This window comes from Podarcis bocagei (assembly GCF_964188305.1).
Source record: "Podarcis bocagei genome assembly, chromosome: 7".
NCBI classification, from domain to species: domain Eukaryota; kingdom Metazoa; phylum Chordata; class Lepidosauria; order Squamata; family Lacertidae; genus Podarcis; species Podarcis bocagei.
Genome location: NC_138132.1, coordinates 66,817,553 through 66,839,498, shown reverse-complemented (window position 1 = coordinate 66,839,498; position 21,946 = coordinate 66,817,553). Strand labels below are relative to the sequence as shown.

At 48.9% G+C, this 21,946-nt stretch overlaps 1 protein-coding gene across 1 annotated transcript in view; it reads right to left on the bottom strand.

Annotated features, from left to right (window-relative positions):
* The window catches only part of ESPN (espin), a 111,840-nt gene that overhangs the window by 23,478 nt on the left and 66,416 nt on the right, over positions 1 to 21,946 (bottom strand). The window contains exons 8-9 of the mRNA XM_081201486.1: positions 7,245 to 7,412; positions 4,226 to 4,418 (exon numbers count right to left, since the gene is read on the bottom strand). Coding sequence (XP_081057612.1) covers positions 4,226 to 4,418; positions 7,245 to 7,412 — 361 coding nt within the window. The remainder of the gene's footprint in view (positions 1 to 4,225; positions 4,419 to 7,244; positions 7,413 to 21,946) is intronic.

Below are 21,946 nucleotides of genomic sequence, written 5' to 3'. Positions count from 1 at the left end.
TGCAGAAGGAAAGACGCTTAGTCTGGCTTTGGTGAAAAGCCTTCGATAATTTGGTACTGTCAGGTTTTTAATGTAAGATGTGAACTTCTTATCTTTGAATACACTTTATAGCCAGGGGACATGTATATGCCATCCAATGTCTCTTTAAAAATCTCTAAGGGAGGGCAGGATGTGTCTATTTCAGCCCCTCTCTTTTTTCTCATTTCTAAAGTTCAGTTCATTCCATTTCCACATAAGTTTTTTTTAAAAAAATGGACCGCAGGATTGTGGAGTTGGAAGGGAAACCCAAGGATCATCTAGTCCAACCTCATGCAATGAAGGAGTCATGGCTAAAGCACCCCTGGCAGGTGGTCATCCAACCTCTGCTTAAGAACCTCCAACAAAGGAGAATCCACCGCCTTCCGAGGACATCCGTTCCACGGTCAAGCAGCTACCACCAGAAAGTTCTTCCTAATATTTAGTTGGCATCTCCTTCCTTGTCAATCAAAGCCATGGTCTGGGTCCTCTCCTCTGGAGCAGCAGACGACAAGCTTGCTCCACCTTCCCTGTGACAGCCCACCAGATATTTGAAGATACCTCTCACATCAATACAGTGGTGCCCCGCAAGACGAATGCCTCGCAAGATGGAAAACCCGCTAGACGAAAGGGTTTTCCGTTTTGGAGGTGCTTCGCAAAACGAATTTCCTATGGGCTTGCTTCGCAAGATGAAAATGTCTTGCGAGTTCCTGCGGGTTTCCCCCCTCCCCCTTTTCCCCAAGCCGCTTATCAGCTGATCCTAAGCCGCTAAGCCGCTTAACAGCTGATCCGCTAAGCCGCTTATCAGCTGATCCGCTAAGCCGCTTAACAGCTGATCCGCTAAGCCGCTTATCAGCTGATCCGCTAAGCCGCTTAACAGCTGATCCGCTAAGCCGCTTATCAGCTGATCCGCCAAACCGCTAAACTGCTTATCAGCTGATCCGCTAAGCCCGCTGAGCCGCTAATAGCGCTAATCTGCTAAGCCGCTAATGGGCTTGCTTCGCAAGACGAAAAAAACGCAAGACGAAGAGACTCACGGAACGGATTCTTTTCGTCTTGCGAGGCACCACTGTAGTGATTTATCATATCCTTGCATCATGGAAAGCCACTGTGACTTTTTCCCTGCACCGGGATTATGCAAGGAGGCACACGGTGGAAAATTTCCCAAAACGTATTTAAATAGTGTGAGGCTGTGCAGATTCTGGGAGGCACACTGAGGCAAAACAAAAACTGCAGTTGCTTTGGGGAGACAAATTAATTGGGCTTGGCCATTTCTGCAGAGGAAGAAAATGAGCAATTGTCTCTGAGGCGCGAGAACTGTGATTCTGTGTGAAGCCTCTGGGGATCAGCAGCCTTTACCAAGAGACTTGTATGATGTTTGTAGCATGGTTTGAAATGCAAACCAGCTTCCTCCCTGTTTCATAGCTGTTCTGGGTGCTCAGCAAAGCATTCTGGGATCGGTGGTTCTAGGCTCCCATAGCAATAACAATTCCCAGTACCCTTCCAGCCCACATTTGGCCTTCGGAGGAAAGGCCACAGCTTGGTGGTAGAGCATCTCTATATCCTGAATAATTGAAGCAGAGAGAAGGCAACCATTTGCCTTGAGGAGGTTGCCTGTCGCGTCTCTGCATGAGTCAGGGAAGCAGAAGCATATGAGTTTCCTAGAGGCATTTGGCAGGCTTCTGTAAGGAATGGCTCAGCCTAATGGAGCGACATAGTCTTTTAGAAACAAGCTTCTGTGTGTGTTTCTCAGTCAGGCTATAGAGACAGAGATTCGGTGTGCACGTCCGTAAGCTGAGGCTCTAACGCCCTTATTGCCATTTGCATCCCACAATCCGGATGCATTGCCAGACTCAATTTGTACTAAATAATGTAGGCTTGGCATGGGGTGTGGTGACAGGTAAGCACCCAACACAAAAGCCTGAGGATTAAGCCTCCATCAATATTTTAAGGAGCTAAAGCCTTTGCTAAGGGAGGCAACTGCAGATGTATTTAAAAGCAGAGAGTGGGAGGGAGAACGTTTCTGAACTACAAGATAGTGCATGGGTTTTGCACCAGTTGAGCCCTCCTGACTTCCCCCGAGGAATCCTGGGAATTGTAGTTTTGCAAGAGTGTTGACAATCTAGTTCAACAGCCGGTTCTTTCCCTTCTTGGAAGAAGTGAATAGCTCCTTCCATTTAAGTTTACAACTGACTGTTTCCAAGGGAAAGCAACCACTTTCTCAGGGGCCCATACTTCCCCAAGAAATTCTGGTTTTACTAAAAAAAAAGGGGGGGCTCCTGTTTGCTCCCAAAATGTCCAAATATAAGACACTGAGACTGAGTTCTTCATCAGCATAACATGGGATTCCCAAAATCCTGTCAAATAGTATGTCTTGAGACTTACAAGGGGGGCAGAGGGGAAAGGGTGCCTCTGAGCAAGTTTAGAGTGCCGCCCACACAGCGAAGTCCATGAAAATTATTAAAATAATAGACCTATACAAGTTACTATCCTTCCTTCCTACAGTATACCTGCACCAGCCATGCACTGATTACCCTCTTTGGGTGGGTGGGAGGAATCCCTGTCTGTCTGTCTTCCTTAGAGTAGTACTCTCCCCTGACCTAAAAGGGTGTTTCGAGAATTATTGTGAGAATGTAATTGATATAAATGCTCAAAAATATGATAATGACTGTTTCTTCACCATCTGGGACACTTCCTTATACATGTGTATAAGATGTCTTATGGACATCACACTACTCAAATATTAACCACTTGTAGTAAGATTGCGAGATCCACCCTCCAATAAGTTGGGAAGCCTTCAGCCTGCCCAAAATATGTATGGCAAGGGGCACAATTCTGTAGAAGTGCAGAAAAACAACAACCCCTTAGCATTCAATTTCTTTTTCTTTTTTAAAAAAAACTTTGACACCTTCTTGCCAAGTTTCTAGTCCCTTCGGTTGTGGAGCTGTACTCAGAAGTATGTGGGGAACTTTGGAAACCTCAGAATCCAGAGGCAAGCCGCTGAATAAGATTCCTTGGGGTCGCAGATACAGAATCAGGGCCCTGAGAGCCTCTTAGCCACACCCCATGGCAAGAAAACAATTGTCTAATTTTATGCAAAATTAGACAATTTAGTAGGCTCAGTATGGGTCCCCAGAATTTTTTCAGCTGTAGTCTGGCATGCACACAGTGAGTGTGACTAGTCCTCAAGAAAGCTCAACCCCACACAAATTAGAGCTCTGAAGCAAGGAAGCTACACAACACAAGCATATTAAATAGGTACAGTCAGAGATATGGCAAAATGGCTCACTGGACTTACTCTTCATGGCTTCCTAGTGGAGAAATCCTTCCTGGAAAAAGCAGCCATTGCTCATTGAACAGGCTGGTGCAAAGCTCTGGGGTGGGGGGTGGGGACGGCCAACACAGCAGGTCCTTGGGGGTGGGAGCCAGAAATCTGCCACCCGGGCCAAGTAAGAGGAAAAGGCAGGGTTAAGTCGGAGGGGTGGAGTTTGGATAAAGGTAAGTCGAGATAACCGCTTCCTTCTGCCTCCTCTTATAAAAAATAATAATAATCTACCTGCAGCCCCAAAGGAGAATCGTGGCTATATATTTTTTGCCTCAACACCCTCTGTTTTCAGACAGTTCCAGGTCTTCTTGGAATTTTAGACAAGAACGCGAAACATCCGAGTCACGCTGACATTTTTAAAGCTACAATTTGCTTCCATTTGACAGTTCAGTGTGGAATCTGGTGGACTTTGAGATTGCAGGGAGAGGACAGGGAAAGCGGGGAAGCTGTAAAACACACACTAGCCTGTGACCCACAGTCACCGTGAAGCAGAAGCAGTGGAACTCTGAGCTCTGGGTGTTCCCAAGCCTGTTTGGATCCATAAAAACATTGGGGGTTATTATTATTATTATTTTAAATGGTCAAACACGGCTTTTGACCTGCTGGACTTTGTTCTTGTTGATCAACTACTCTGTTTCACACTTCTATCTCCTGCATCCCAATTTGGCTTTAAATGGTTATTTTTTAAAATAATTTGTTCTCGTGGCTGTCACATGGATCTTTGGTTTCCCACACTGTCCAACCAGGTGTTTCTGGGAAGCTCAGAAACAGGGCAATACCCACTTCCCACTTTGATTCAGAGGCCAACATGGATGCTTCACATAACCGTCACAGCCAATAATGGCTGATACGCCTGTCAGACGGGAAAGTCGCTGTCTGACTTACTTCCGGTGGAGGAAGATGATCGCCGCTGGCTGGTGGATGGAGGGTGGTTCTCTGTTGGCAATGGAGGGGGTGGCGGTGGGGGGCAGACGCCCTCGGGGAGGGGTGGGGGAGGAGGAGGGGGAGGCATCTCCCCGGAAGGCTTGTTCTCCGCTGGGCTCCCGTTTTGCACGTTGTCGTTGGACAGAAGGGAAGCCTGAGAAGGAAATTGACAACAATAGCAGCAGTGGCAACAGAAGTATGGGAAGGGGGAATGAGAGACAGAGAAAATCAGTGCCCTCACCAAGAAATGCTGCAACTACTAGCTACAACGACTGTGCTCTGCCTCCATAGCTTCTGAATACCAGTTCTGGGAAGCCATAGGAGGGGAAAGGGCTCTTGTGCTCTGGTCCTGCCATAGTGGGCACCTGGTTGGCCACTGTGAGAACAGGGTGCTGGAATGGATGGGCCATTGGCCTGATCCAACAGGAATCTTCTTAGGTTTTATCACTCAACCTCCACTCAGAGGATGGCCCTCCTTGGGGAGGATCAAAGCCTGGATTTCAACAGAGAGAAGCCAGCACCTACTGGCTAGTATGTGTGACCTCACCAACCCACCTTTGTCTACTTCCACAGAAGTAGGGCAGACAAGCTGACACAGAGATATGCAGCTCAAGTCCCACCTTGACCCACCTGCAGCCAAGATGCAGGTGGATACATCGTTTGAGAGCAGTGGAAGTGACTTCCCCGCAAATGCAGGTGTCTTCTTCCAGAGAGGGGCAGTGAGGTGGGGTAGAAAGCAGAAATCAGCCACTGTGGTCAACAAGGAGGCGGGGCAAAACAAACTGTATTGTTTATGTTTTGTTGATGATCTTCTGATGTTTTGGAAGAATCAGGCTTTCCACCAAAGCACCCTAGCTCAGCTGAAGGAGCACTTTGACATGAAGGATCTTGGTGAGGTATCCAACTATCTTTCTCTGCAGGTGGAGAGGGACCAAGCAGGTAATTTTCTGGTACACCAAACACAGAAAATTGCTGATGTATTAACCAGGTTGAATTTGGTTGATGCAAACCCAGCAGACACACCGATGGTGACAGGTTACCAGGTAGACAGTACTGCTGAAGCGTTTTCTGACACAACGCTGTACAGATGCGTTCTAGGCAAGATGAATTTCATTGCTAGATGCTCAAGACCTGACATAGCTGTAAGCTGTAACCTGCTTAGCAGACATGCCAACAATCCTACGGTTCAGGATTGGAAAGCTCTGAAGCGCATAACCCGCTATTTGAAAGGGACTATGCACTACAGGCTGAGGTTCACCAGTCAAAAGACTGGAGGTCTTGAAATCGTTGCAGATGCAAGTTTTGGAAGTGACACCACAGATGGTACAAGCACTTCTGGAGTATGCTACATGTACAACCACTGCCTGTTTGACTGGTTGTGCAAGAAGCAGACAACAGTGAGCCTAAATTCCTGTGAAGCAGAACTCAATGCTCTGTCATTTTCACTCATGGATTGTGAATGGTTGATGCAACTGTTTAAGGACATCAGAGTGTCTGTGAAATGTCCTGTACAAGTGTATCAAGACAATAGATCGTGTTTGGCTTTGCTGAACTCAGAGAGTTGCAAGCAAAGAACCAAGTACTTGCAGATTAAGCTACACCATGCGAGGGAGTGTATTCAGAAAGGACTTATGCAGGTGTCCTACATGCCAGGAAATGAAATTCCTGCTGATCTGTTGTCGAAGGTTGTTAACAGAGAACAACTTAAGGTTTATGTACAAAGGTTGCAATTGGGTTGAACCACAGGTACTACAGGTTACACGGAAAGAGGGAGGATGTTAGGATATTTCCGTTCCACCTTAAAAGGGAGCAGGCTTTGTGAGTCACAGAGTCTGCGCATGTCCTGTTCACAGGATGTTTATGTTTGCTATTCCTTTCGATTTTGCAGTCTGTCGGAGACACTGACTCAGAACGGTCATGTTTTCCTTTGTTCTGTTCAACGCTAAATAAAGTCTGAAAAAATGCTCTCCTGCTGTGCAACTTTCTGGCTGTGCTTCTGCTGATAAAGAGTGTGCACGAGCCCTGGAATGTGGCAAGGTATTCCAGAAAACTCGTGTCGCTGAAAGCTCATACTGCAGGGATCGATGGATCGTCCGGCAGCCGGCTTGGGGCCATGATGGACTATATCTCCCTGGCAGTTTCCCAACAGGTGTCTGCCAGAGACAGCTGGGGAGGAGGGCAGCTGGTCTTTTGCTCTGCCTGCTTACTGTTTCCTGGTCTACCTCACCAGCTGCTGCGCCACAAAAGGGGGAGAGGCTGATTTTGCATGTTTGCAGCCCATCAGGGAGAAGCCAGCACCTACTGGCTAGCATATGTGAATTCACCAACACACCTTGGTCTCGAAGCAATCGCAGGAACAGTTTTGCAACTATGCTAGAAAATAACTGTGGATTTGGGGGAGCTGGTTGTATATGCATTTAAGTGTGTTAAAAAAATGTTTTTAAAAGTGGATGAACTATCTGAAGCAACAGAGGAGGGCCAGGGAGATTGGACCTAGTGTTTGAGTCATGGTTTGTCACATAAACCTACTGTGATCAGACGGACAGCATGGTGTAGGGGTTAGTGTGTTGGACCAAGTCCTGGGAGAGACCAGGGTTGAAATCCTCATTTGGACATGAAGTTCACTGGAAGTGACCTTGGGGGCCTTGCACTGCCTCTTAGCCTCACCTACATCACAGGGTTGTTGTGGGGATTAAACAAGGAGAGAAAGAGAGAACCATGTATGCTCCTTGCAGAGAAAAGTGGGCTATAAATGCAATCTATATATAAACCATTTTTAAGAAGGTTGTGTCTGTTTTCAGTCTAGGGCAACCCACTGTCTCTACCTCTGACTGTTGTCGGAAGGCCTATGCTCTACAAAGAGCCTTCACAAGGACCACATACTCTCCCCCTGTCCCCGACCAGCAATTGGCTGTTACTCAGAATGGCTAGAGAGGAACAGCAGCTGGCCAGAGGGAAGCAGTATTCCCTAGTGGCTCACCTCCTCACTGTGTGCCATCCTGCGGTTGTTCCCGGTTTGCTCTCCCACGCTACCACCGCTGCCCAGGTGCTTGTAGTAATCCCCGGTGCTGGGCTGCTTGTTGAAGTTCCTTGATTTCCTGCTAGAGTCGACACGCCGCAGTTCTGGGCTGCTCTCAAGCGAGGTGAGCTGGAAAACCAAGATGCCGGATCTCTTTTATTACAGCAAAAAGCATGAGGACAGAGCACCACAGAGCTCCATGTTGCAGAGAAGGCACCCGCACCACTCAGAGCCCAGAGTCTCATTTGAAAGGATGCGAAAAGGTAGGCTCATTAGACCCATTTTATAGACAAGCATACTGAGCCCCAAACTAGTTGACACACTCAGTTCCCAAGATCCTTTGAGGGAACTATGAGATGTAAATTAGTTGGAACACGCTGGCCAGTCGCGTTGCCCTGGATTGCTTTGGCTTCTGCCTACACAACACAGATAGCCTGCTACTATATATATATAGGACCATCGGCATGTAGGGTTGCCTGACCATGAGAAGTGACCTGAAGTCTCCAGGTTTGCTTAGCCCTCTCCTGGTGACAGGTGAAGGCTTGAATCTCCAGGTGGATATCTATCTAACTATCTATCTATCTATCATCTATCTGTCTATCTATCTATCTATCTATCTATCTATCTATCTATCTATCTATCTGGAAGATCTGCAACTTGCAGGCTTCATCCTAGCATGAGCCAGCTGCAAATTAGAGCATACAGTCTCTGGCGAGTCTGCTCTCTTTCCCTATCCCAATTAACCTCCGTCTCCAGGGCTCTGTGGTGGAAGGGAGTGCAGAAAAAGAAAAAGACCAGGGTTGGACTCAAGAGGAGGAGAGGACTTTGAATATGTGTGTGCCTACCTGTCAATCACCTGGTGTCACCATGACAAATAGCTGATTCAATTTCAAGGAGGGGGGGGGAGGAAATTGTGAGCACGCTCCATGAGCACTCCCAATTCTCCCTTCCTTCCTTTGTGAGTGCAGTGTGATATCACGCCTATCTCTTTGATTAAGAACTATTGTCTTAGTTTTTTTCCTCCCCCCCCCTCCCAATCAACTTTCCTTTGTGTGATGTCTTTCAGATACTAAGCCTGAGGGTAGTTAGGGACTGCGTAACTCTAACAACAGCTGTCTATTACCATAGCAAGAATTACTCGTCTCACCCCACTTTTTTTAAAGCAGTGATAAAACTGACAAGGCTGTCGTCATCTCTGCAGCAAATAAAAATAAAAAACCTGGTGAAATGGATAAGCTGTGTCAGTTTTACTGAGCAGAAGAGAACCTTTGCCACTTTCACTATGGTTTCCACCTTCCTCTTCTTCTTCTAAATGATTGGCAGTGAGGAACAGGCCTTCACTTCCCCTGCTGCGATGATCAATTCATTTGCCACTCCAGTAGAGCACTAGCGCAAAGAATCCCTGACAGATGGCCATCCAAACTCTGTTAAAAACCACCCAATGAAGGCCACCGCCTTTAGAGGGAGTCTATTCCACTGTCAAACAGCTTTTACCATCTGAAAGCATTTCCTAATATTTAGTCGGACTCTCCCTTCTTGAAGGGACGTGGGTGGTGCTGTGGGTTAAACCAGTGTTTCCCAACCACTGTTCCGTGGCACACTAGTGTGCCGCGAGATGTTGCCTGGTGTGCCGCGGGAAAAATTAAAAAAATCGAAAGATTTATTTTTTTTTAAAAAAAGTCAAATTTTCGATTGGGGCGCCGTCACTAGATGACCCCAGGGGTTCCCTCCCCCCCTCCCGCTCTGCGCCTCCCTCCTCCTCCTCCTCCTCCTCCTCCGGGGAGGCCCTTCCTGGCTCTCGGCCAAGGCTTGGCAGCTGCCACTCACTCACTCGCTCGCCCACCCGTCCCTCCATCCCTGCACCCGGCCTCTCCCCCTCCGTCCCCGGCGCGGGGGCTGCCGGGATCCGTAGTCCCCTCGCCCTTGGGCTCCGCGCCCGCGCGGGGTGCGCGAACTATGTTTCCCAGCGTGGCCTGGCGGGCCGGGCGTTTTGTTTGAAGCGCTCTTCTCCCGGCCATGGAATGAGTGCAGCGGCGGCGGCCGGGCGGGCAGGGGCTCTTCCGCGCAGACCCCGCGCAGCTTGCCTGCGCCCCCGCGGAGATCGGGTGGCAGGATGGAGCCTGGGGATCCCCGCGGAGCGGCGGAGGCGGAGGCTGCCCCCCAGGTAGGGCTGCGTCGGGGTTTTTTTATTTTTGCAATGCTGCATCCGCGCCGGAGGGGACGCATCGGACCGCGGGGAGACCCCTTGGCGGGCGTGCAAGGCAATGCATGCGTGCAGGCGTTGCATGGAGTGCAGTGCAATGCAATGGCAACGCGGCGCCCTGCATGCATGCATGCAACTTCCACCATCGCTCCGGACTTGGCAGGTGAGGGGGGTCCCCAGTGGGCGGCAGAGAGAGCCGGGAGGGCGAAGGGGAGCCGGGGGGGAGCAGCGCTGCTCCCCGAGCCGAGCCTGGGGGGAAACTTCGGCGTCGTTGCGCCGGGTGTTGGAAGCGGAGGCTGGCGGGGGCCCCTCACCTGCAAAACCTGGTCGCCTCTCATATATTTCGTGCATTGCATTCATCGCCCGCTTTCTCCTCCAAGGAGCTCCCGGGGGTGCGCGTGGTTCTCCCCGTGTTATCCTCGCAACAACAGCCCTGCGAGGTGGGTCAGGCGAGTGGCCCAAGGGAGCACCCAGGGATTGTCCTGGCCAGGTGGGGTGATTTGAACCCTGCTCTCTGCCCGGTCTTCGTCCTCATTTAGCCCCCACATGTGCATGACTGTGCATGACTGAGGTTTTCCCCCCTCGTCTTGGCTATGGTGTGAGTCTGTCCTGTTAATTAATGGGGTTCTGCCTTCGGAGAAGATGAGCCAGCCTTCAAGGAGGTGATTATGTAATTTGCTAGCAATTCATGTCCCTCCCGGCGTGACGCTGTGCGCTGACGTCATGGGGCTGTAATGGTGGTGTGCCTCGAGATTTTTTTCATGAAACAAGTGTGCCTTTGCCCAAAAAAGGTTGGGAAACACTGCAACCACAGAGCCTAGGACTTGCAGATCAGAAGGTCGGCAGTTCAAATCCCTGCAACGGGGTGAGCTCCCGTTGCTCGGTCCCTGCTCCTGCCAACCCAGCAGTTCGAAAGCACGTCAAAGTGCAAGTAGATAAATAGGTACCGCTCCGGCGGGAAGGTAAACGGCATTTCCGTGCGCTGCTCTGGTTCGCTAGAAGCGGCTTAGTCATGCTGACCACATGACCCGGAAGCTGTACGCTGGCTCCCTTGGCCAATAAAGCGAGATGAGCGCTGCAACCCCAGAGTTGGTCACGACTGGACCTAATGGTCAGGGGTCCCTTTACCTTTACCTCCCTTCTTGTAATTTGAATCCCTTGGTTCGGGTCCTACCCAGAGGAGAAGCAGAAAACAAGCTTGCTCCGTCATACCAATTTTGGGGGGGCTTCCTCCCAAGAAGCCTGGGCACTGTCCTTTGTTAAGGGTGCTGGGAGTTGTTCGAATTCTGGGAGCTACAATTCCCAGAGTGACTTAACAATCATACACCATTGTGCAAATTAATTGAAACAAAGCATGTTTTCTATCTTACTCGTAATCCTGTACTCAATACAAGCACGAAAAGTCAGTTGATCATTATGGTGTCGGAAGCCTGCAGCCCATAGAAGGATTGATGCACTCGCCACAATATATTGAGGTTCTACAAAAGGGAGTTATTCCAGAGCTGGAAAAGAGGTATCCTGATGGTACTGGGATATTGCAGCAGGACCTAGCCCCCTGTCACACATCAAAAGTGGTGAAGAAAATCATGACAGAGCAGCAAATACAGGTATTTGATTAGCCAGGGAATTCCCCGGACGTAAATCCCATTGAGAATTTGTGGGCTGTATGCAAAAGTGGCCTCCGTGCTACAGACTATACAACTATGGAGAAGTGAATTCAGGTGCTGTTTCAAGTGTGGTACAGAGATCCAAAAATCAACAGTGACTGTTTGAAACTAGTAGACTCCATGCCAAACCATGTTCAAATGCTGCTTAAAAATAGCAGAGGTCATATCCGTTACTAATGTGAGTTTTGTACATGTATATGTGAGCTTTGTACAATAAACTACTAAATTCATTGTTTGTTTCAATTAATTTGCACAAGGGAGTAGAACCATAGAACTGCGAAATTGGAAGGGCCCCCCAAAAGTCATCTAGTCCAGCCCCTTGCAACGCAGGCATCACAACTAAAGAATCTCTGACAGATGGGACATCCAACCTCTGCTTAAAAACCTCCCGAGAAGGAGAGTCCACCGCCTTTGGAGGAAGAGACAAGCTATTCAAAAGCACTCGGGAGATATCTCCTATGACTTTTCTGGATGGCAAAAGTGTGGACAGTGGAGTTTTGGGGACAAGGGTGCATGGGGGGTGCCCATCTGCACCACATTTCTTGATCTGATGGTTCCCGATTACCAAAATGTATTGGGGTGCCCCCTGCACGTAAAGTAAGAAAACAAGGCAGGCAGGCCACAGAAACCTTCCTCTCTCGCCCTTTGCCCCGTGTACTTATTTATTTATTGAAGTATTTAGATACACCACCCTCTCGTCAAATATCAGGGCGATGTACAGTGATATAGAACAATGCTCCCAAAGCCAGAGTAGCTCTCCTTTTGGCCTCTCTACCACTAGAAATTGTATAGCCAGCAGAAACACAGCAGCTGAAGTTCTCCCCAGAGCACCAACGCAGGCCTAGGAAGCATCACATTTGCTGAATTTCTGCTTGCAACATGGGAGTTTAAAGGCACAGAGGTTCTATTAAAAAAGCAAACCCATCAGAATGAGCACCACTAGATCAGTCCAAAGATCTAGCTAGTCTTGCCTTCCCCAGCCTGGTGCTCTCCAGGTGTTTTGGGACTACAGCTCGCTCCAGCCCCAACCAGCGTGACCACATGACAACAGCTACTAGTCAAAATGGCTATGCTCTGCCCTTCACAGTCAGAGGCAGCAAGGCTTCTGAATATCAGTTGCTGGAAACCACAGGAGGGGAAAATGCTTGAGACTTGCTTGTGGGCTTCTGTGAGAACAGAATGCTGGACCAAACTGGCCCCCCTTTGGCCTGATCCAGCAGGCTAGTGCCAAACATCGGGTGTGGGGGGGCTGATCTATTTCATCCAGACCAGTGTTTCCCAAACTTGGGCCTCCAACTGTTTTTTAGACTACAATTCCCATCATCCTTGACCACTGGTCCTGCAAGCTAGGGATCATGGGAGTTGTAGTTCAGTAACAGCTGGGGACCAAAGTTTGGGAAACACTGATCCAGATGCTTCTACAAAGTGCAAAATCAGGGCAGGAAGACAACAGCCTTATTGGTTTGTTTCAGTTCTTTAAAATTCTTCCCTTCATCGCAACGGTTTCAGGGTAGGGTACAATAAAAGTTCACTTGAAACGCAATAGCGACACAATCAACAGAGCGGCTGAAATTCAGTAAATGTGATCAACAGCAGAGGGAAGACTTTTATCTGTCCGAGCTGGCAATTAATAACCCACAAATGGTTGATCATCCCTCGCATTCAGAGACACAAACGCCTCTGGAAACTTGATTCAAGAGGATTTATATCCCACTAGCATACAAGTCTCAAGGAAAGCCCTTAAAGGGCAATATAAACAAACCACAAAGCAAAATGCCCCATCTAAAATCAGCACAGAACACATGAACATGCTCGACTTGCCAGAAGAGGCATCTTGTTGGCCCACTATGAGAACAGGCTGCTGTGCTAGATGGGCTCCCTTTGATCCAGCCGTGGGACTCTTCTGACGTTCTTAATTGCAAGGAGGATATCCATACAAAAGTGTGCAATAGAATGCAATTGAAAGGCTGTGTTCTTAGCTATCACCCTGACTAGCTGCCAATACGCATTTGCTTTATTTTTTAATGTGCATTTTCCTGTTGTTAGCCATCCATTTATCTAACCCATGGGAAGACAAACTAAGGCCCGGGGGCTGGATCCGGCCCAATCAGCTTCTAGATCCGGCCTGTGGACGGTTGGGGAATCAGCGTGTTTTTACATGAGTGGAATGTGTCCTTTCATTTAAAATGCATCTCTGGGTTATATGTGGGGCACAGGAATTCGTTCATTCCCCCCCCCAAAAAATAGTCCGGCCCCCCACAAGGTCTGAGGGACAGTGGACAGGCCCCCTGCTGAAAAAGTTTGCTGACCCCTGATCTAATCCTTTATATTAGAATGGGGAGTCGGTATTCTAGCTAGCATAAGGTTACCAGATATCCCTGTTCCCCGGGGACAGTCCCCGGATTTACACATCAGTCCCCATACAAAATCCATTGAAGTTGAAAAGTGTCCCCGGATTCATTGAAGAAAAAAATCTGGTAACCTTAAGCTATCAGCATCTCTGGCCATTGGCCATGCCAGCCAGGCCTGAAGGGGCTTGGAATCCAACAGTATCTGGAAGTCCATAGATAAGAACATAAGTAGAGCTTGCTGGATCAGGCCAGTGGCTCGTCTAGTCCAGCATCCTGTCTTCACAGTGATGCCTCAATGGGAAACCGCAAGCAAGACCAGGGAACAAGAGCCTGCTCCTTCACCCAATGGTTTCCAGCAACTGGTATTCAAAAGCATTGTTGCCTCCGATGGTCAGTCATTGCAGCTAGCAGCCATCAATAGTCTTATCACCTATGAATTTGCCCAATCCTTTTTTAAAAAGGCCTCCAAGTTCCCCATGTCCCAGATTTAAACAAATGCAAGAGCAGCCCTGCTGAATCGGGCAAGAGGTCCAGCTGGTCCCAGCAGCTGACTAGATGCCTCTAGGAAGCCCACAAGCTGCAGGGCACAAGTACAAATGGTGTGTGAGAGAACACCCTCAGAAATGGTCTGTTGGATAGCTACCTATTATCCCCATTTGCATTTGCAGGGGGGGTCAGACAAGATGACCCTCAGGGTCCCTTCTAATTCTACAATTCTATGATTCGTTTGACCCTCCCAGCAACAGACTGCCTCTGCCATGTTCCGTGGCAGGGCCAGGAGGGGCAAGACATTCAAAAGGAGAAGTAGCCACCACCCTCCCCCTCTGGAGCCAAGGGCAAACTCCACTCGTCGTTATCATGGAGCAAAGCTTTGACTTCCCCGTCAACTTTGGAGTTTGCTCCCTCTGCACAACACAGAGCCCTTTTGCTTTCCTGCCAATATCGGACGCCGCTCTTTCTTGACCCTGCTTCTTTTATTACAGGCTTAGGGCAGCCTGCGTGGTTCCTCTCCCTCCCGCCCCCTTATTATCCTCCCCACGACCCCATGACAAAGCTCAGCAGCTTGCATTTCAGGAACAAACTGAAAAGAGGGAAGTGGATGAATTTCCCTCTTTTGTGCCACTAGCCAGGCACTAAAAAGCTTTCCCCGGTTCCGTATCTGGGCAACCCGGCTCAAGGCTGAACTGAGGGAAGGGACTTGCGAATATTCCTCTCCAAAGGAGACCAGCCTTCCAACAGCCCTATCCTGCCTTTCTTCTCCTAAAAATTTCTGAACTGAATTGAACCAGCTCTTTGAGCATTCTTCTAAGCCTGCGTACGCATTACCGGCTTGAAAGGCAGATCTGTTGCTCTCCCCCTGGCCCAGTTCAGATCCAAACCCTGTTGTTGGAAAACGCATAATCAAAACGAAGTATATCAGAAGAAACAACAATAGGATGGGCTAATGCTGTGTATGTGCAGGGCATAGTTAAACTATGGAACTCACTGCCACAGGAGGCAGCGATGGCCACCAGCTTTAAAAGAGGATTGGAGAAATGGCTCGTAGCATCCAAAGGCAGTAATGCTTCTGAATAGCAGCTGGTGGAAGTCGCAGGAGGGGAGAGTGCTCCTGTGAGCGGGTCCTGCTTGCTGGTTTCCCAGAGGCATCTGGTTGGCTGCTGTGAGATCAGGAGGCTGGAATGTATGTTCTTATATACAGTATATTTATTACTTTCCAAACCAGAGCTGGGAACACACTGGGCGCAGCGTAAACAGGAGGCCATGTACGGCTTTAAATGCACCAACAAACTGACTTGGGGTAAAGGCGGTTTCCTATGTCTGCATGACCTTGGGCCAGTCACTGCCTCTCTCGGTCTAACCTACCTCAAAGGGTTGTTGTGGGGATTAACCGAGGAGCAGGAGAACTTGTGGGCCTTGGAGGAAAAGGCAGGATACAAAGGGGCAATCAATCCATAACTAAAACAAATAATGTGAACTTAGAACCTGTCGTTTCCCTTGTCTCTTAAAGCGCCTGATTTCACGACGAGCCCAGAAGGCATAGATGATGCCAGCTCTGGCTTCTTGGCTATCATTTGCTCCAGCAAACAGGAGTGTGTGTGTGTGCCCACACACAGCCTTAAAGAGGCAGGAATCAGCCTCTCATTAGCTGCGGCTGGCTAATCTTTAACCGGGGTCCATTCAGGAGAGAGGACACAAGAGACAGGTTGCTTGCACTCTCTACTCAAGGCCTCCTGCTGCTCAGCATAACAGGAGCAGCATAAATGTGTGGCACAAGAGGTGGGGGCAGGAATGACCCCACGGAAAAGGGAACTGTGTTCAAAAGCTGGGGGAAAGGACTTAGGAACACGGGGAGCTACCTTAGAAATGATTCAGTCCCCTGCTCCCATCTAGCTCAATATTGCCAACACAGACTTGGGAGCAACACTTCAGGGTTTTCGGCATATGTTGACCCAGAACAAACTTTTTTCTTCTCAGTGCCTCTTCTCTAATCCTGAAGCTGCCTTGCTGTCCCCCTTCTGCATCTGAGCTCCTTTCCCCACTAGCTTTAAAGCTGCATGTAGCCTTTTCCTTTTTTCCTGCTTATGCCTCTGCCCCTGACTCTTCCAATCCTGCTGGTACCTAATAATATGGCCACAATGATCAAGGATGGATAAAGCGACACCCCTATTTGGAAAGGTTGCAGTGTTTGTATAGGGAAAAGGTGAGTAAGTGGCAACATGATGGAAGTGGGATAGTTTAGTTGGTAAGAGCATGGGACACTTAATCTCAGGGTCATGGGTTTGAGCCCCATGCGGTGGTGTAGCTTCATGCCCCGGCACTGGGGGGTGGAGAGAAGGTAGTGGAGGGGCTGGCACGCGCATCCCGGGAGCGTGGTGTGCTGCCCGCAGGGGCGTAGCATGCATCCTGGGGGCGGGGCGTCCCGTGTGGACGGGGGGCAGCCACAATGGTACCCCACTGGGATAGTGCTGATGGGAGCGGTGTGCTACCCCCACATTCCTCTTCCTCTGCCAGTGGCCCCACGTTGGGCAAAAAGTTTCCTGCATTGTAGGGGGTTGGATTAGATGACCCTCGATGTCCCTTCCATGTGGGGCATCTGGCTGGCTACTGTGAGAGCAGATGCTAGACTAGTTGGGCCATTGACCTGGTCCAGCAAGGCTCTGCTAATATGTTTAATGCAGCCACCTTGGGAAGCAGGTCTGGGTCTGCTCAGCACCTGGATGGCAGGCCTCAAGTGACATACCTTGAATTCTGCCATGGAAGAAAGGCAGGCTGTGACAATGATAACAAATGGAATGCTGGGCCACCTGAGGTGGCGCAGCAAACGGCATCTCACAGTCACAGGGCACAGTACCCCTGAGCATGCACAGAATTGGTCTCAAAGGCTCAGATCGATAGTGGGGACCAACATAATCTGTATACTATATGCCCCCTTCCTCCTCAGGCCAAAGATAGACAGCAAGACCTGAGCTGAATATTTGCTCAAAGGCACAGTATATCCCTTAGGATTCTGCAGGCTTTGTTGTCCTGCTCCCTTTTTGCTGAGAAATCACTTGCGCAGCCTGATCTGTCCGTGTTGGGAAGACTCAGGAGGAGGGGCTGGGTATGTTTGTGTGGCTGCCTTGCTTTGCCTCACAATAGGGCCGGCTCTGATAGAATCCATTACCCTGGGGTTGCTGGGTTACTCCACTCCAAGCCCCCTTGTTACAAATAAAAGGTTCTTTTTGGATCCGTTTTTAGTTGGCTCTTGCTGCTATTTCGTTTTCTTACATTGTGGAATCCGAAGCCGCATACCCTTTTCCCCAAGTGGATGTTATGCCTTGAACTCCTAAACACCTCTGTGACACCATCTCCCTTCTCTCTGTCTCTCTATGAACACCCAAAAACATTCCTTTCCATCAACAACTACCAGTAATGATAGTTCTACCATGAACCCTCCACATTCAGAGGCAGTCTACCACGGAATATTAATTGCAGGAGGGCAACAGCAAGAGGAGGGAATTCCATTCAAAGCTTTCCTGGAAGCACCTGACTGGTCACTTCAGGGAGCAGGGATGCTCCACCTGGACTCCCTTGCAAGGTGTTCTGTTTTAGTGTATTTTTCTTTGTGTTAGAAGAAGAAGAAGAAGAAGAAGAAGAAGAAGAAGAAGAAGAAGAAGAAGAAGAAGAAGAAGAAGAAGAATAGTAGTAGTAGTAGTAGTAGTAGTAGTAGTAGTAGTAGTAGTAGTAGTCTGGATTTGATATCCCGCTTTATCACTACCCGAAGGAGTCTCAAAGCAGCTAACATTCTCCTTTCCCTTCCTTCCCCACAGCAAACACTCTGTGAGGTGAGTGAGGCTTAGACTTCAGAGAAGCGTGGCTAGCCCAAGGTCAACCAGCAGCTGCATGTGGAGGAGCGGAGACACGAACCCAGTTCACCAGATTATGAGTCTACCGCTCTTAACCACTACAACACACTGGCTCTCCTTCAACTGGAACTAGCAGCAGCCATTCCATCAGGCTGCAGGGAAGCAGGCGAGAAGGGAAGCAGGGCCAGTCCATTGGCTGAGGATTCCAACAGACACTTAGCATTTGGTACTCATGATCATGCTCGCTCTTCATTGGACTGTTTTGGGTGTTCCCGCCTCCTGACATTTGTTTCCTACTTCTGCAAGGGGATGCCCCAAGAAAGTTAATGCCTCTCTCTCATGAAACGCAGAGGGTTCCATTTTGGCCACATAAAGAAAGGGGCAGGTTGGAGGAATTCAATTCACTTTGCATTTCAAGGCAAATCTACCAAATGCAGTGCTTCCTGAAACAACACGCAAACCGAAATATAGCAGTGATTCGAACTCTGCACTTATCCGAATTTTGCGATGCAGTTCTCCAAACCAAAAAGTGTTTTCAAAAATGTGTATTTTGTGCATAAATTGGATATATTGGTGGAAATAATGCAAAAAAAGTATTATATTTTAGGGGAAATTGCTTGCAAACACGCCTCCATGTTCACACTAAAATGCTGGTGAACGTTCATGAGGGTTGAAGGGGTAGGAATGCTAATTGCTGCAAAAAATTGGAAAAGGAAATCTAAGGTTGGAAATGTCAGAAGCTGAGAGAACTGAGCTTCAGTGGCACATTTTGAATATTTGAGAACAATTGTTTCACTTCCAATCCAATCCACAGGTTTTCTTATGTTACTGTGTGATTTCCAAGTTGGTGCAAAATGCACTGAAGAAACGAGAGTTGTCCTAAATAGTTCTCATGGCACTAATTTTATCAATGAAGTTTTGGGGGAGGAGAACAACCACCCTGGCCCTGGAAATTTACCCCAAAGAGTAAATTACTCTCTGACCATTGTAATGGAAGTCAAATAGGATACTTTATCTCTCAAGCTCCCTTGTGTCCCCTTCTTCTGCAAAACCCCCCAAAAGACACACCGCCCAGTCAATGCTCTTGACAAGCGAATTTGCCAGTGGAAGAACCTTATTGCTAAAATCAACTTTCTTGCAGTTTCCTAGCAAATCTCCCATAAAACTGCAACTGGTAAATTTCACTCCTATTTCCCTTTTCTTTTTATGGTTAAACCCCCTTGTGTCATTTACATCCCATCCCCCCCAAAAAAAAAATCACCGGGGGGAGGGGAGTTTTTCTTCCTGCTACCCAGTGGCAGAGGAAGGGGGGTGCGGACCGCCCTGGGTGTCATCACTGAGGGAGGGGGTGACAAAATGACAAAAATATGAGTTTTTTAAAAATAATTTTTAAAAATTGGGCTCACGAAACTTTTTAGTTAAGTCAACAAATGTAACGAAACACGGCTGGCACTGGGCACCACACCACGGGGGCCGGCACTTATCGCGGGCTCTGCAGTGTGCCTGAGCCACGCGTCTCTCCTGGGAATGACATGATGGCTTGGGCGCCTGCAGGCTCTGTGCTGCCTGAAACCGCCCCTGCATCTGCCCACCGCCTCTTCCTCAGCTGCCCTACAGCTGAGCCGCATCAGGCACCCGCGCGACTAGCTACGCCGCTGCCCCCCCCACTGCCCATGTATCCTTGCATGATCTGTAAGCAAGCAAAATCAGCTGCAAATGTGCATCCCAGTGAAGACAGATGCTGCATACCTGTCCTGCATTGCAAACACCGAAACACAAAGAGCTGTCTTAACTGAATCACACTCTTCATCTATCTAGCTCAGTCATGTCTGCACTGACTGGCAACAGCTCTGCAGGGTTTCCAGTAAGGGACATTTCCAACTCAATCTGGAATGCTTCTGCATGCCAAGCAGGTGCTCTACCATTGAGCTACAGCAGCCCTTCTCTTAAGACACAGGAACATTGGAAGCTGCCTTATAAGGAGCAAGGCCATCGGTACACCTAGCTTAGTATTGCCCGCACTGACTGGCAGGAATAGCTCACCAGCGTTTCAAGCAAGGGCAGTGCCGTAGCGTGGGGGGTGCAGGGGGGGCCGGCCGCACCGGGGGCAACATCTGGGGGTTAGGGTTAGGGGGCGCAAATCCACGGGTTAGGGGGCGCAAATTACTTGCCTTGCCCCGGGTGCTGACAACCCACGCTACACCACTGAGCAAGGGCTATTCCCAGCCCAGTAGGGAGAAACCATTGGCGGCTGAACCTGGAACAGGCAGGGGCTGTATCACCAAGTATCAATGCACAACCAATGTCCCCCCGGGTCTCTTAAAATAGAAATGAGCATCCCAACCGCCGCCATCCGCTCCCCGACGAGATCTTCTCTGCCTCCATGCATTTGCCAGTTTATTCCATTTTCACTATGTTTCCCTAACCTTTAATTTCCACACTGTCTCTGAGCTTTCACACAATGTACAATCCACTTCCGGAACTGTAGCGAAACACTCTGAAAAGCTTAGCATTCATTTCCATACCATTTGCAAACAGATTGTTTCTGGAAGCAAATTACAGGGGGATGAACACTGTAAACTTTCACTATATTCCCCTATAGTCCCAGATGCGGCTTTTATCACAGAATTGTAGAGTTGGAAGCGACTAGTCCAACCTCTTGCAATGCAGGGATCTTTTGCCCAAAGCAGGGCTCGAATACCGTGTGAAAGCTCAACTATAATGTGGAACTCTGCTGTAATGGGGAAGTCGTGAAATCGGAATAAACCGCCACCATGTGGACGCAATCTCTGGGTGTGTGCGGCGCTGGGAGCTGTGCTTGGGCGCTGGTCGTTCCTGCTCACTCCACAAACCTTCCAATGGCACAGAGTCCTTAGTTCTGTGAGAATCTGTTCATATTTCGAGTACCAGAATCTGGAACAGGACATTTGCCATTTTGGCTGAGCAGTTGGCCCATTTATACCTAACAAGCACAGAAACCGATATACCTGACTCAGATATATTTGTGATTGGAGACAGAAAACATTATCCGCCCAGGCCGCGGTAATAAAGCCTGACAGGGAAGCACAAGCTCCAATGGGGAAGCTGAGAAACTGGAGGTCTCCTTTCGACCAGGGCACTAATTGGGGCTAGTTTAGGCTTTAAGGCAAATTGGGTTTCCTCCCAGAGAAAAATATGAGAATACAACAAAAGGACAGGGAAGATGTTTATGAAATTACCAAGGCCTCTGAGGGCAGGGAATGAATACTACAATAACGAGCTGGGAATTTAAGAAAAACACACATATGGCATTTTCAATTTTTGTATTTATTTTTGTTTTCTCTTCATAGAATTGTAGAGTTTGAAGGGACCCCCCAGGGCCATCTAGTCTCAACCAGCCCCTGCACCACCCTGGTTGAGAGTCCACATGGTCTGCTGCTCTCTGAATCGCCAACCTTCACTGACAGAAGATACGTACAGACAGCAATCTGTCCCTGCTGGGTTGGGAAATTCTTTTTTAAGTAAAGATGTTGCCCATTTCCTTAAGAGCCTCCCTTCCACCCATTGATGCGTCTGTCCCTTCTTCCATTCCAGCCACTTTGCTCATAAGAGGTTTGACATTTTGCATTTCTGGAGCACACTCCAAGCAGCCCCCAAGTGATTGCTGCTGCAGCCCTTCCAACAGCCCTGCAGTGTAGGACAGTAGTATTTTCCCCCCCGCCTATCCGCAGGAGGAAGGACATACCAGCTTGCCTGACTGCCCAGTTGAAGTGAGGGTTTCAAAGGTACACTAGCTTTCAACTTGTTCCATGCCCATCGCTCCTGGTTCTAATTGTTTCCCCAAAGTTCTAGGTGGAGAACAATTTCAGCCCAGCTCAATGCAATGCAAGAAACCAGGATGCTGCCAGCCTTGTACCAAGTAAGACCAAATTCACCCAGATTCACTGGCTAGGATCTCCAGGTTTCCAGGCTAGGAGCCTTTCTCGGGTCTCCCTTGAAATCCTGCCAGGAACTGAACCTGGGACCTGCCGCATGCAAAACTGATGCTCTGCCACTGGCCCGAGCAGCCACTTCCATTCCTTGACAGCAAAAAATAGCAGACGGTCACACTGTGTCC